At 39.6% G+C, this 14085-nt stretch overlaps 1 protein-coding gene across 2 annotated transcripts; it reads right to left on the reverse strand.

Moving 5' to 3' along the window:
• Window positions 1-13137: 13137 nt before the first annotated feature.
• On the reverse strand, window positions 13138-14085 carry LOC141787664 (high choriolytic enzyme 1-like). 2 transcript variants are annotated; one of them, XM_074666255.1, is made up of 2 exons: window positions 14010-14085; window positions 13138-13850 (listed from the first exon to the last, which is right to left on the reverse strand). In XM_074666255.1, exons 1-2 carry the CDS (start codon window positions 14083-14085, stop codon window positions 13138-13140), a joined length of 789 nt encoding a protein of 262 aa, XP_074522356.1. The 2 variants fall into 2 exon arrangements, with proteins under 2 accessions (XP_074522356.1, XP_074522354.1); XM_074666253.1 differs by having other exon boundaries at window positions 13138-14085.

Genomic DNA, 14085 nt, shown 5'->3' on the forward strand with positions numbered 1-14085 from the left:
ACCACACAAACCAACTCTTGCACCTTATGACTTTATCTCCAAACCTCTGCTCTTCACAACTCTGATGTGGTCCAAAAGAGATCTCTTGCTGCAGAGAATATTTAAGATGAAAAAGATGCTATGGTTATCCTCAATGCGATTTCTCCTTCTGCAATTATTTATTTGTCAAAAGTCAGTTGGTTCATAACTTTAGAAATCCTTACCTCATTGCAATCATTCACTTACTGAAAATGATCAGATAATAGAGCATTGTTTTGATAAACATCTTTATAAGGACACGCTGACATTCTGCGTAAGGCCACTGATGAGTCTGGGAAATAATAAACTATTGAAAAATAGGTTTTGTTTTTTTGGCATTGAGTGTGAATGATGATTTCCTGTTTTTCAAAGAAAAATCTCATGATAAATAGAAGCGGAGCATAATGGTGTGAAAAACAACACAAAGCAGCTTTGTCTCCTTAGATGATCACATGGAATAATGACATAAAGTGAGACCCTGATTATCGCCATTGTGGGGGTGATGTGTTTACTAGTCATGATGAATCATTTGAGTTGAATTAGTGTCTACATTAAAAATAAGGGAGGATGACTAATTCCTGGTACTGTTACCATGACATGCCCTGGATATTTTCCTGTGAGTAGAGGAGATAATAGTTGATGGGCGTGTTTTACGAAGTTTAAGACTCAACTATGTAGAGGTAAAATACAGAGCACTGATGTAAGAAAGTGATCGGTCAGTCTCCATAGTTAAGCCTAGCCCTAATCCTAACCCTAAATTTTAACTTGTTTTGTTTAAAAAAAAAAAAATTGTGTGTCTGTCTTTGTTTTTGTGGTTGTGTGTTTGTGTTTGTTTACTACATGTTCAAAACTCCAGAAAATATTGAATCTGCAAATCAGCGTCTTCCTTAACCTTCCAACAAAAGGACATGTAGACTGTGAGGTTCAAACTTCAAACTTGATTTACTTCTGTAAAAAGATATATTTTATTTGGCAGAAGTTTTGGTGTTATATATAGTCTTTTATATAATCTTTAAACTTGCGTAAAAATTGAGCATGAATAATCAGGCTCTGTGTTATCTCTCTTCTATCCGAGTGGGTTAGAAAGAGACTGCAGTGTTCTGCATTTATTTCACCCCTTGTCTCTCCTCTGCTGCTGTCTCACTCCGTGGTGAAGATGTCAGAAGGATTTTAGAGGCAGGAAAGAAGGATGAACTTGGAACACATCCTCATGTCTCAGTGGATGATTTATTTCATGGTTTGTGAGGATGACTCTGCGTTTCATGCTGATTGTGTAATGTTTAACAGCCCATCTCTTTAACCTCAGCCTGACTCACACTCAAAATATTCATGCCATGACCCTTCTGACTGGAAAGGAAATTTGATCTGCAGGAAGTGTTAACTCTGAATTTTACTCATTTCCATAGTGAGTAATGTTAAGAAGGAGATGAGAATGGTTTATTATTTTTGGGACCCTGGCAAACCTGTAAACCCCTACAGACCTGCAATGTCTCTGATGTGCTGCTGGATTAGCAGGATTTTTCCTGTGTTGGATTATCAGGTTACTTTAAATCATTCAGGTTTTTTTCAGCTTTGCAGTACCTTATGTACTTTTACAACTGCAGACATCAGTTTGTTTTTGAATCTGCTTCCCCCAAATGTAAATAATTTGGTCCAAGTTTCCTTTTGCTGTGTTCCCTCACAAAAGACCTTCATGTATCTGGCTTTATGTGAGCTAAAAAGACAGATCTACAAACAAACAAACAAACAAAAAAATGCTTCCTTAGAGGAAAAGTGAAGTCTAATCTATCTACCAAACATAAAGCTCAAAAAGGATAACCTTGCTGTAACCGAGCCTCTCAACTTTTATTTTTAACTACTTTTTCTACTCTTAGATTACTCTTGACTTTAAGATGGAAGAAAACCAGCCTGTGGTCTGTTTGAAGACTATAGGCAGGATAGAGTGAGGGGTTGAAACCACCTATGCTCCTGCTGCTCATCCTTTCATTCAAAATCAGCACAATCTGCTGCCCTCTGCTGCCCTCTGTTGGTGCGAAACAAACAGTACAACAACAAAAAAATATTGAATATATTAACTTTATGACAGCCTCAGTGCTCAATCCACTAAGCCTTCTTCACAGTGAACACTGTGTCCTGTCTCAGTGGAACAGACACAGGTGTTACTAAACAGTAATGGTGGCTCTGTTTGATCTGTCACAGAGCGATACAGGACATACAGCACCAGGAGCCCGAGGAAGGAGCTGATACATCTGATTATACTTATTTGATTTTATCATTTACATCCCATTTTGTTCTTATTTGACATTTAAAAGTGTTTTCTTTACAGCTTTTGAGAGTGATGCAATTTAATCAAAGAAACTCTTGTCATATCTTCAATTCTTTGAGCTGGTTATCTTAGCTTACCTGAATTTGGACAAACGAATGACTGTGGTTTTTAGAACAGACTGTTGTATGGTAAGGTTCTGTTAGCAGTCATTACTGTCTTTTAAATTTCAGTGCAGTGTTACCATTAGTGTTGCCTACTTTGTCTTGTATATCTTTACCTTTAAGTGTGATTCATCTGTGGGAATTGGGTAAAAGGTTTTCTTCATCAGTATATCCACCCAGGACAATCCATGTGGTTAAGTGTTAAAATCAATGAAGTAACAAGTAGCTCCACAGTTAGTTACAAAAACATCCAGAAACTACACAGTAAGAACTATTAATCCTAACCAAACTCTGTAACACTGATGGCTTTATTTCACTGTATCTAGCTCAAAGGAGAGTTCACTATCCAAACTTGGAGGGCGGACTTGAAGGTTTATATAAGATAACTGGAACACAATAATGGGGCTCGGACCTAAACAGCTTACATTTATTTAAGATTACTTTGGTGTAATTGGTACCAATTATCACTTTTCAAAATAACTTTTGGTATAATTGGTTGATGCGTTTACACTGATGCATACATTACCCCTGTCAAATTAAATGGGGCGAGCCCGCGAGCTAGTTCAGGCAGTCAACTCGAGCAGCACTGCTATTCACATACCACGTGTCTCACACGTCATAACCATCTTGCAATCACACTCTCTCAATTGGGCGGTCTATTTAAACGGGGAGTCTCTCATCCCTCTCTGCCTGTCAATGCCTTGGCTGCCCTGCGTTTGTAATGCTGCATGTTTCTTTGCCGCTCGTGATTTTACCTTCTGGCTGCGTAGGTCGCGGTGTCTCTCGCCGTTTCTGATTCAAAGGGTGAGTCTCGACTTTCAAAGGCGGACGTTGGCTTATTCCTGAAACCCAGGCTCGGTCGGCGAAGTTTGCTCCATGAATGAATCCAGCAAATGACTTGCCGGGCGGCCCATGCACCTCAACCTGGGAGAGCTGTAAGCCGTAGCTTAACGTTCCTGGTCAGCCTCAGCCGTTAACAGTTTTGATCATCTGCTGATCCAACAAACCTTCCCCGATGCCTCGACGCCGGGTGTCGAAGGCACAGCGAACAGCGGGCCCTCCAGGGGGAAGGTAAAGCTCCAGCTTAAGCGCGCGCTCTGCTCCTCACTCTGCTTCTCCCGAACCGGAGATCGGAGCTGCCGGATCCTGACACATCCATCGACGCGTCCTTCTGTCTTCACCTCTCGGGGGAGTCTCTGATCGTCAGAAATGCCTAGTTGAATGCCATGGACTTCCTTTCTCGCCATGTGAGCTACCTGGGCTCTCCCGTGTCTGCTGTACCTGCCCTGGTCTTTCCCACTGACGCCGCAAAGGTCCATGGGAACTGCAGTCCCAGCCCCTGCCTTGGCTCTCGGTCCCTGCTCCCTGCTGCCTGTCGCTCTTGATTCTTTGGGGAATAATTCCTGCAGGTAATCTCGTCGTGCTTTCAATTGCCTTCATAACTGATAAAGTTAAAAGTCCGCCACTGGTCCGTCATTCAAAGGACGCAGGTCTAAGCCCCTCAGCCAACACTCTTCTGCTTGTGTTGTAATTATTCCTTACTTATTTAATGTATTTTTATATATTTATTTATTTATTTATTTATGTATTGTCGTATCCGAGCAGACACGGGGGTTGTGCAAGATGTAGTTACTTTATCATTTAATATGCGTATCAACTTTGCTCTTAATCTGACAGGCTTTGACATTATATTGGTAAAGATTACGTTGAGTGGGTTCGGATTTGCAGACAAAAGTTTTGTAGATTGCATAAAATTCTGCAGGTTCTTGAGAATAGTGAGCCAGGTCTGTAAAACTTTTACTATGGCAGAATCTATAAGGCTTTGGGCGTTTTAAAACCTGCTTGCAGTTTTTGCTCAATACAGTGAGGAATTTGTTACTCTGCTATGTTATCAGACCTCATTCTCATCTATGGTGGCTCTTTCTTTGAGCACCTCAATCTTTCAGCCAAGATGTCGTGGACATTCAGAGATTCGATTCAGGGTATCTGCAAGGTATAAAAGCCTTTAATCATAAAATCCAATAATTTGAATTTAAGATCTTAAATGTCTTAAATCCTCTTTTTTATAAAATGCCTGAATATGAATGCTAAGAGCTGAAATGTATGACATTTTCTGTAAAACAAATAAAGAAAGAAATAACAGATAAAAGCAAGTTTATCTTAGCAGCAAGGCAATTCAGTGTCAGTTAAACTAAATAAATAAATAATAATAAATACATTTATGAATTATAATATTTTTGAAAATACATAAATTAATTAAATAGATATAAGAAATGGATATAAGATACAAGAAATATGCTATACCTTCTATAAAGGTATAGAAGTAAAACAATGATAATAATAATAATAATAATGATAATAATAATAATAATAATAATAATAATAGAAATAAAATAATAGTTATAATAAATTAATAAATAAAATAGATAAAGAAATAGCAAAGGTATAGAGGAATAAATAATGATAGAAATAAAATAATAATAGTTATAATAAATAATAGTTTAATGATAATAATAATAAAACCAAAGGCATATATTCAGTGTTTTATTGCAATGCATTCAGTTGTTTTTAATTGATTGGGAGAGGTCATGCAGTTATGACCAATTCTCAGAGTTTCATTGCTGCTCCTCTGCATGGGGGTATGTTTGAAGACAGTGCTGCTGTCTTTCACCTCTGCCAGTGCATTTATGTCAGACTGTGAGACCGGAAGAAAATTAAAATAAATAAAGAATAATAATGATTAATAAATAAATAAATGAATAAATAAATAAATAAATAAATAAATAAATAAATAAATAAATAAATAATTAAAATGAAATGAAATAAAAGTAAATGATTAAATAAATAAATAAATAAATAAAAATCAAAATAATTATAATAACATAAAATAAATAAAAATAAATAAATAAAAAATAAAAATCAATGCGTTGCAAATGATAATTCATTAACAGATGAATGTTGTGGAAACATCTAATTTCTGGACTCAGCCAGGGAAGTCCTTTAAAATGTTAAGAAGAATCTTAATCTGACTCTTCTTTCAATCCGTGCTCTGAATCTGTCATGTCCTATGTCTTCTTTTGCCAGTGGAAATGCGAATTGGGTTTTAAGTTATATCTATTGTGGCATTAAAAAAAATAAAATAAAAACAAATATAATACTCATGACAATTAGAAATATAATAAAATAAATAATAATAATTATTATTTATTAATAAAGATAACGAATGAATGAATACAGGATGATAATAATACACAATATTAATAAATTTAATTATAAATGAAAATGATATATTTAAAAAAAAAAAAAAAAAAACCTGTTGAAACTTCAGAGCCTTTTTCCTTGACCTCACAAGCTGGCTTTACTGGGCGTAAAACCCGAGACTCTTTCACGACTTCTCTTTGTGCGATAACTGTTACAAGACCTGCCGGCCCCAGAATTCCAGCCAAATTCATGTCTAGCTCTATAGATCATTCTTAAAGGATCAGGCACCTTTTTCTTCAGGATATGAGTTCCCTGTTTGTTTGTTTGTTTTCTTGCAATGAAAACATTTGCATTTCCTAATTGTTAAATAATGCCTATGTGGAGTTGGGTTTGCAGACAGCCACCCTCGCTCTGTCTTTCAGGAGGCTCACTCCTGCTGAATCGAGGAATTAATAGGAAGCATCTTTCAACTCCGGTGACGTGCCGGCTCTTTCCAAAGTTCTGTTTATTCTCCCCAATAGATGTTTTGTGAATCATCTGAGTACTGGTTTAGTAAAAGATTTTAGCAGTCCTGTGCTCTTTAAACAACCTTGTCAAATTCTCAGTAAGTTAAGGTCAAACTCCCTTCTCTATTCGGAGCAAGAGCTATGGTGTTGCCACAAGGAATGTTCAATGAAGTTATAATAATAATATAGGTTTCATTAGATCTCTCTTCAGTTGCAATGACTTTGTGGAGACTTAAGATTCTCTCTAGTTTTTAATGACCCTGCTCCATTAGTTGGTTTTGGGGGATTCTTTATGGTTAAGGGTTTGCTCGTCTGGATTTAGTTTTACATTAGATGCTCAGATTCTTCTTGGGGACCCTTCCATTCTGCTGCTCTCAATGACTTAAGGCATATCCTCCAAGCAATGATAAAGAATGCCCCTCTTTAAATCACTGGTGCACAAGTCAGTGTTGAGATTAAGACCTATTTGACTTCTATTGTTCTTCTTCCAGAAGCAGTTCTCTTCATGGCTTTATAGTTTCTCAGTGGCAAATCCAAATCTAGGCCTCTCCTTTATTATCATTTGAGCTCACTATTCTGATTCAACTTAGAAGAGCACATGTATTCCATATTCTTGAAACTCTGATAGATCTTGCCACTGGTTATTGCTGAAACTAATACCATTATTTGTTCTTTGTTTTTATGATGGAATATTGGCATTATCATCCCTCAACCCATCAATCGTCCTCCTGTTCATCATCGATGGTCACAACCTATGATGAGATCCTGGTTCTCCAAAAGCTGCTTGCTCTCTGCCTGTGCTACTGCCTGCCAGACGAACTCTAGTCCCCTCAGTCCCTGACGATCAAGGATGCCCATTGCTGCTCATCTGCCTGCCTCAACACTCAAATCCCTGGGTTGCTAGTTGTCTTCTGCTAGCAATGCTATGATGGTTCTCAAGAGATCCAGCTTGCTCAAAAGCCCTTGAACTTCTGCTTGAAAGTGTTAATGAAAGAAAAGTTGGATTTACTTGCTGCTTAATACTGTCAATGCATATCAGGTGGTTTGCTGGGTTAAAGAAAGTATCTAATAAATGCTATAGGTCTGCATCTTCAACGTAGAATGTTCCCTTGCGGCCACAGTGCTATCAGAGAATGGCCTCACATAGTAGAGAACGCTAGATAGTATATTCCCCGACAGGCGCTGTACTGGCGGGGAATGGCCTCACGGCGGCTGGTGCCATGGTCACACATAGTAGAGAACACTAGATAGTATATTCCCCGACAGGCGCTGTACTGGCGGGGAATGGCCTCACGGCGGCTGGTGCCATGGTCACACATAGAAGAGAACACTAGATAGTATATTCCTCTACAGGCGCTGTACTGGCGGGGAATGGCCTCACGGCGGCTGGTGCCATGGTCACACATAGAAGAGAACACTAGATAGTATATTCCTCTACAGGCGCTGTACTGGAGGGGAATGGCCTCACGGCGGCTGGTGCCATGGCCACACATAGTAGGCTCTACATCCTGGCCCAGGCTCCTAAATTTTGTTTTGGGGGATTATGTTCACAATGTTTTGCTCATCACTCCTCAATGTCACCATGTAAATTTATCGTGAGGGGTGATGAGGCCGGAGCCTGGACGCCAAACATAAAATATATTTGCTGCTAAATAAACAATTCAAACGTGAGTTGTCTGACTGAAATGGGGCGAGCCCGCGAGCTAGTTCAGGCAGTCAACTCGAGCAGCACTGCTATTCACATACCACGTGTCTCACACGTCATAACCATCTTGCAATCACACTCTCTCAATTGGGCGGTCTATTTAAACGGGGAGTCTCTCATCCCTCTCTGCCTGTCAATGCCTTGGCTGCCCTGCGATTGTAATGCTGCATGTTTCTTTGCCCCCACCACCACCCCAGCAACCACCTGCAGGCTCCGGGGGGGATTATGTTCACAATGTTTTGCTCATCACTCCTCAATGTCACCATGTAAATTTATTGTGAGGGGTGATGAGGCCGGAGCCTGGACGCCAAACATAAAATATATTTGCTGCTAAATAAACAATTCAAACGTGAGTTGTCTGACTGAAATAAATATGGGAGCAGCACGCTTGACAGTTGTTTTAAATATAATGATGCTCACAGATCTTTAATACACTTTATTTGGAGAACTTCTGGAGTGAGATGATGAGTGAAGTCAGGACTATTCTGTCAGTGAATAATCCTGCTGACTCCAATGAGATATTATTGCACTTGTTTTCAACTTATTATTATACAACAGGCAAACCAAACACTGGCCTTTAACTTTAACATTTACTGATTTCCTTAAAAGCGGAGATGTAGAGGTCGCCACAGAATAAAAGCCAAGGCAGGATACTTTGAGGGACTGGTGGTGGTGGATCCCCAAACAGGGATGAGGGCAGTGAAAACTCGTTTGATGATTTAACTTTTTGTATATTGGATGTACAATTCATTTTTAACCAAGGGACCTCAAAACTTTAAAATATATATATATATTTTAGAAGAGAGAAAAATGTGTGTGGTGGGGTGGGAGGGGTGTTTTGTTTGCCTCTTATAAAAAACAAATACATATAAAAAAAATAATTCTGAATTGTATAATATAGTTACACAGTTTGATCTTTTTGATCAGTTTTTAACATTTTCTATGTGCTTGAAGTCAATAAAGATATTGTTTGAAAAAATAAGTATTCATTTAAAACTATTTATTATTTATTTATTTCACTTGTTTGTTTGTTTGTTTTTTTTACAGTCACCTAAGGTGGCACAGGGCTGTTCGCAGGAGTCAACCCCAGGTTTGCTGGGCTTCTCTTTGTACATGGGGCAGGCAAATTACTGAAACTGTTGGTTAACCTATTCTGACAGATTGTATCTGGTCTGTTTTCTGAAATTAGCTCCAGCTCACCTGAAGAGTGTGTATTTATTTATCCAATGGACTAATGTGTGGATTGAAACTTTACTTGTAATGATTTAAATAACCTCCAGATGGTGCTATTAATCACCTTATAAGACGTAAATCAAGGCACTTAAGATGATTATTTTGCTGAAGGCCATGATGATGTTTTTGGTCTTAATTTGTTTTCACTTTAACCAGTATACAAAAAAAAAACTGATGTGCTGATCCCCAAAAGCCTCTGATACATGTTTCCACTGAGGGATATTTGTGCAAGTGTTTTTTCAATCTTAATTTATTCAGTGTTATCATGTGAAGAGACTAGATGGAAGCAAGTAAATTGATGCCATGCAGTGTAGCCTCGGCTCATTTGTGTCACCCCTCTCTAGGTGGGCCTTTAAAATGCATGAAGTTAATAAGGGAAGACAAATTTAAAAACATTTGGATGTGATATCACACAGGAAGTCCTACATGACCTGAAAAGTGTCTTGGTGTTAGTTTGAAACGATCCCAGGCAAGTTTGTGCTGCAGGGTCTGATACTCTGTTATAACTTTGTGGAGGACATGAGGAGCATGAGGATTTAAAGACTATGGATCAAACTTAAAGTTGTTGTGAGGATCTTTCAGGCACTGATAACAGGTGCATATATACCTCAGGACGCACAGGACTGGTAAAGTGACAAAACGTTCATCGTTTCTCATAGGGGTCGCAAAAATTAACAGTTATGTCAGTTTGAAAAAATCTTTTAGCTTTACTCTCAAGCTCGGTGTTCCTTTTATCTCCATTGTGGCAAGCGCAAAATGAAGAAAAGCTTGTTTCTGATGGTGCTGCTTGAAAGAGACATAGGGATGGACATAGAGATGTCTAGACATACCCTGATAGAAAACATAAAATAAAATGTTAATCTCACAGACCAACAATCCACCCCTCTGCTGTTGTAACCAACCAAGACAAAAGCTTCAGAAACCAACGTCATATTTTTACCCAGGCCTTTGTTAAATATACAGAGGGTCTGAAATCCTGCTTCAAAACTGATCATGTTTATCTTGTGAATAGAGGTTTCCTTCTCATCTTGATGGGGGATCTTGATCAGTCCTTTGGGAAGCGGTTTTGTATTCTTTCTTTTATAGTATGCGAAAATGCAGTTAAGCTAGTGTGGCTCAAACCCCTTGGCTCAAAGACACCTTTGTAGCTGTAATAGCTGAGGAACTTGGTTGAAAACCAGAGGCAATGATTTAGCTAGCCCTGTATCATTCTTGTGTGGATGTGGACCCTGCATTCTTTTGCATTTCCACATTGGCTTCATTCTTTAACACCAAAGTTTGCTGCTTCTTGGAATCTGACAAAGTGTTCCTGTCAGATACATACAGGACTCGCAGATTTACAGAAATGAGCAGAGTCTTGGAGGCAGTTTCCAGCTGGTGTGCTCCATATGGATTGCCTGTAGAAAATCTCCTCACTTCATGGCAGAGATAGTTGGCAGGCAGGCAGGCGAGGTGAGATACCACAGGAAGATAAAAACAGATGGGCTGAACATGCCATGGCTGCCTCTCACTGTGGTTGAAGGATAGAAAATCACGTTACGTGCCCACAGTTCATTTAAGGTTCATGAACAAAACAAAGCCAAATAACTCAGACACACAGAGAAAAGAAACACTGTCAGTGCTACAAGTATTCTCCCTCAGACTGAGAGCGATGGTCACTCACAGAAAAACAGCAGATGAAGCCCCCCACCCTCACCCACCCACTCACATCACACCCCCACTGGGCTATAGGATCTGAACACCTGTTTCATTGTGGAGCTAAAAAAAGAACTGGCTCTTCAGATGTCACTCTGAGAGACTGTCAGTGTTCCTGTTACTGTACAGAGATTTACACCATCAGACACACCACCAGCTGCCCGGTTTGTCCTCATCTCAGCTTGTTAGTTTGAAGTGTTAAAACAATACACACAAATTATATTTGTTTTGGGTTATTTTCTGTTAATTTCCATCAGAAAAGTCTCTTGTGTTTCATTGTCAATCCTTTGGTCGCTGTGACTGTAGACATTGATAGAAACAAATCTTTTATTTGTGAGCTGCTCATAATTAATGCCATTATCAACTTTTTTTTTTCAATTTTATAAATAAGATCATTTTATCATATATCTCTATGAGCAGAAAAATGTCTGCACTTCAAAAAGAAGTAGTAAGTGTAAGTGCTGATAATAAAGCAAAATGCTTTAAGCTGTCATGATAAAGCCCAAAGAGAGAAAGACAGAGAAATAAAGTCCCGTCTTGTCACCTGCATGAAATGAAACCGAGCACGAAAGCTAACCCCGTCAAGTCCCCCAAAAAGGACTGAGTGTCCTTTTAAGCTAATATTTCTGCATCCACCAAATCATGTTAATGAATGTTCAAATAAGATAATACTTTGGAAGAAATGCAATAAACATGACCCAAAATGCCCGATCTCACTCATGACTATTACATTATTCAGACTGGCTCAAAGCGGAGTAAGGGAACACATGTCCCATTTGCTAAGTCATGTTAAAAATAAGAACTTTAGAAACTGCTTTACTGAAAACAGTCACTTCCACCTCTGAATTTGTGTCTTTTTTTGGTTGAATAACACTAAATCAATGATTGACGTATTCTATAACCATTATCAGATGGTTTTAAGTGTTAATTTACAAAAAACAATTAACCAGCAATGTGCACTTTAAGCTTGAGTGATTGATTGGTGGACTGACTGATTTTTAATAGTACAAAATGCTCTCACTCTGAGGAACGTAGTTTCTGTTTTTATACTTTCTGTGGTAAAATGTGTTAAGAGTAATCCAAACAGAAGAAAACAACACAAAAACTGTTTAACTTATATTACAGTTGTTCATTATAATTTAGGCTTGTGGGTGAAATATTTTGTTGTACCAGTATGGTACAGCAAAATATTATATATAAAATATTATAAATATATAAATATTAAATAATATTAATAATAATAATAATTAATTATATTATATATATATTATATTATATTAATAATTAATATTTATAATATTAAAAATATATAAATATTATATATAAAATATATTCGGTTGCTAGGCGCTACCCAAGTAGCTGCCTGTTGCTGCAGCTCTCTCGTCTTTGTCTGTTTCTTGTAATTTTCTCGTCTCTTTTTCGTCATCTTTGTATTTGGAGTGGATCATCACTTTGTATGGTTCATTGTCGGTCACGGACACCAAACTTTTTGTGGCTTCGGCGGTATTTTTTTACTACTTTTCTCCTGTGTTTGTCTGGAGATCCTACATGTAACCATGGCTGCATTGTTTACATGCGAAATTAGCTGTTAGCTGTCTGTAGCATGTCAATGCTAACTAGTGTAGGGCTTGATGATTTCCCTCGAGCTGAGGAGGAGGCGGTGAGGACGACGTGCTGGTTCTTGGATGTGAGCTGGGAGGTGACGACGTGGACCTGTCCTTCCATCCATCGTTGTTGGGAACGTGGGATCTAGCCCCGGGGGATGGATGAGCTTGCTGTGCTAATCCAGCGGCATCATGCTGTTCACGGACGTGGCTGACATCGGACGGCGCAACACATCGGAGGAGCTTCGCCTGCTGTGAGCAGACAGGATCCAGGAGACAGAGACTGAACTGACTTCTGGGGAGGCTCAGTCCTGGACCCTGTGGAGGTGGAGACTGGCTGGGCTGGAGAGTGGTGGACGAGTGGTGGACGAGCGGTGGACGGGATGTCGTCATCTAATTTCTTATGGACATTTTTGCACTTTCTATACTCTTTCTTACTTTTGTTTTCTTAAAAGCTGCGGTGACTCCTGAATTTCCCCTCGGGGATAAATAAAGTATTTTCTATTCTATTCTATTCTATTCTATTCTATTCTATTCTATTCTATTCTATGGTGTCACTCTGTAATTCTCAACTTTGATTTATGTTAAACAGAGGTTCTTGTTTAGAAGTATAGAGAAAAAAAGTAAAGGCACAGAAATGAGATCCAAAGATTTATTTAATCATTTCAAACCACTTAGATCTTTCAGATTTTTCCCTATGCAATAATATTTAATCTCCTCAACAACAAGTTTAAAACGCGATGGACTTTCAGCATCTGTAGAGCCTGTTGATCCTCTGGATGTCCCAGTAAGACATGCCCCTCCTCTGGCCGATGCGGACGTTGGGGTTGGGGATGGGGGTGATGGAGTCTCTCCCGCGCCGGATGGAGAAGGCTGTTCTGTCATAGTGCATGATGGAGGAGTAGTCGTAGGGAGTGTTGAGGTTGTTGGTGTTCTGCTTGTAGAAGTTGTAGGCCATCTTGCGGTTGATGTTCTGCCAGTTGATCCTGACGTAGCGGTCGCGGTCGCTCCTGGTCTGTTCGTGCTGGAAGCCCAGAGCGTGGTTGATCTCGTGCTGGATGATGCCGTGGTAGAGGCAGCCCCGCCTGCTGAGAGACAGCACCTGTCTGCCTCCAGCTTTGCCCAGATTGGAGTAACATCCGGCTCTGTTCTCGATGCTGATGAAGTCCCGCTGGTTGGTGCGGGGGATGAAGCGGATGCAGGTTTTGCTGTGGAAGGCCTTCATGGCGTAGTTCATCATCTGCCTCTCCCGGCCTGTGAACTGGCTGCTCACGGTGAAGGGGATGATCACCAGGCCGTTGGAGCTTTTCCTCCACAGACACCTCTGGTACCAGCATCTAATAGCGTTTCTGGTTTTGGGAGCCAGCAGGTCTCCTTCCAGCAGGATCTCGTCTGTGGCGTTGTTGGTGGTCAGGATCCTGCTGCCGATGCCCATTGTGTCTGGTTCTTCATCATAGTCCTCTTCTTCCTCACTGTCCATAGTGTCTGGGATTTCATCATAGTAATCTTTTTCTTCTTCTTCTTCTGGGCTTTCCATGGCATCTGGGGTTTCAGCATAGTCATTTACTTCGTCTGGGATGTCCATGGTGTCTGGGACTTGGACATCTACGCTCTCTCCACTTCCTTCCTCCTGGAGAGGAAGAGCCTGAGAGAGGCCGAGCAGGAGCAGCAGCAGCAGGCTGGCAGAGGGATTCAT

Source organism: Halichoeres trimaculatus, unplaced genomic scaffold, assembly GCF_033239565.1.
Source record: "Halichoeres trimaculatus isolate MK-OKI-2021-1 unplaced genomic scaffold, fHalTri1.1 fHalTri1_scaffold_3, whole genome shotgun sequence".
Taxonomy (NCBI): domain Eukaryota; kingdom Metazoa; phylum Chordata; class Actinopteri; order Labriformes; family Labridae; genus Halichoeres; species Halichoeres trimaculatus.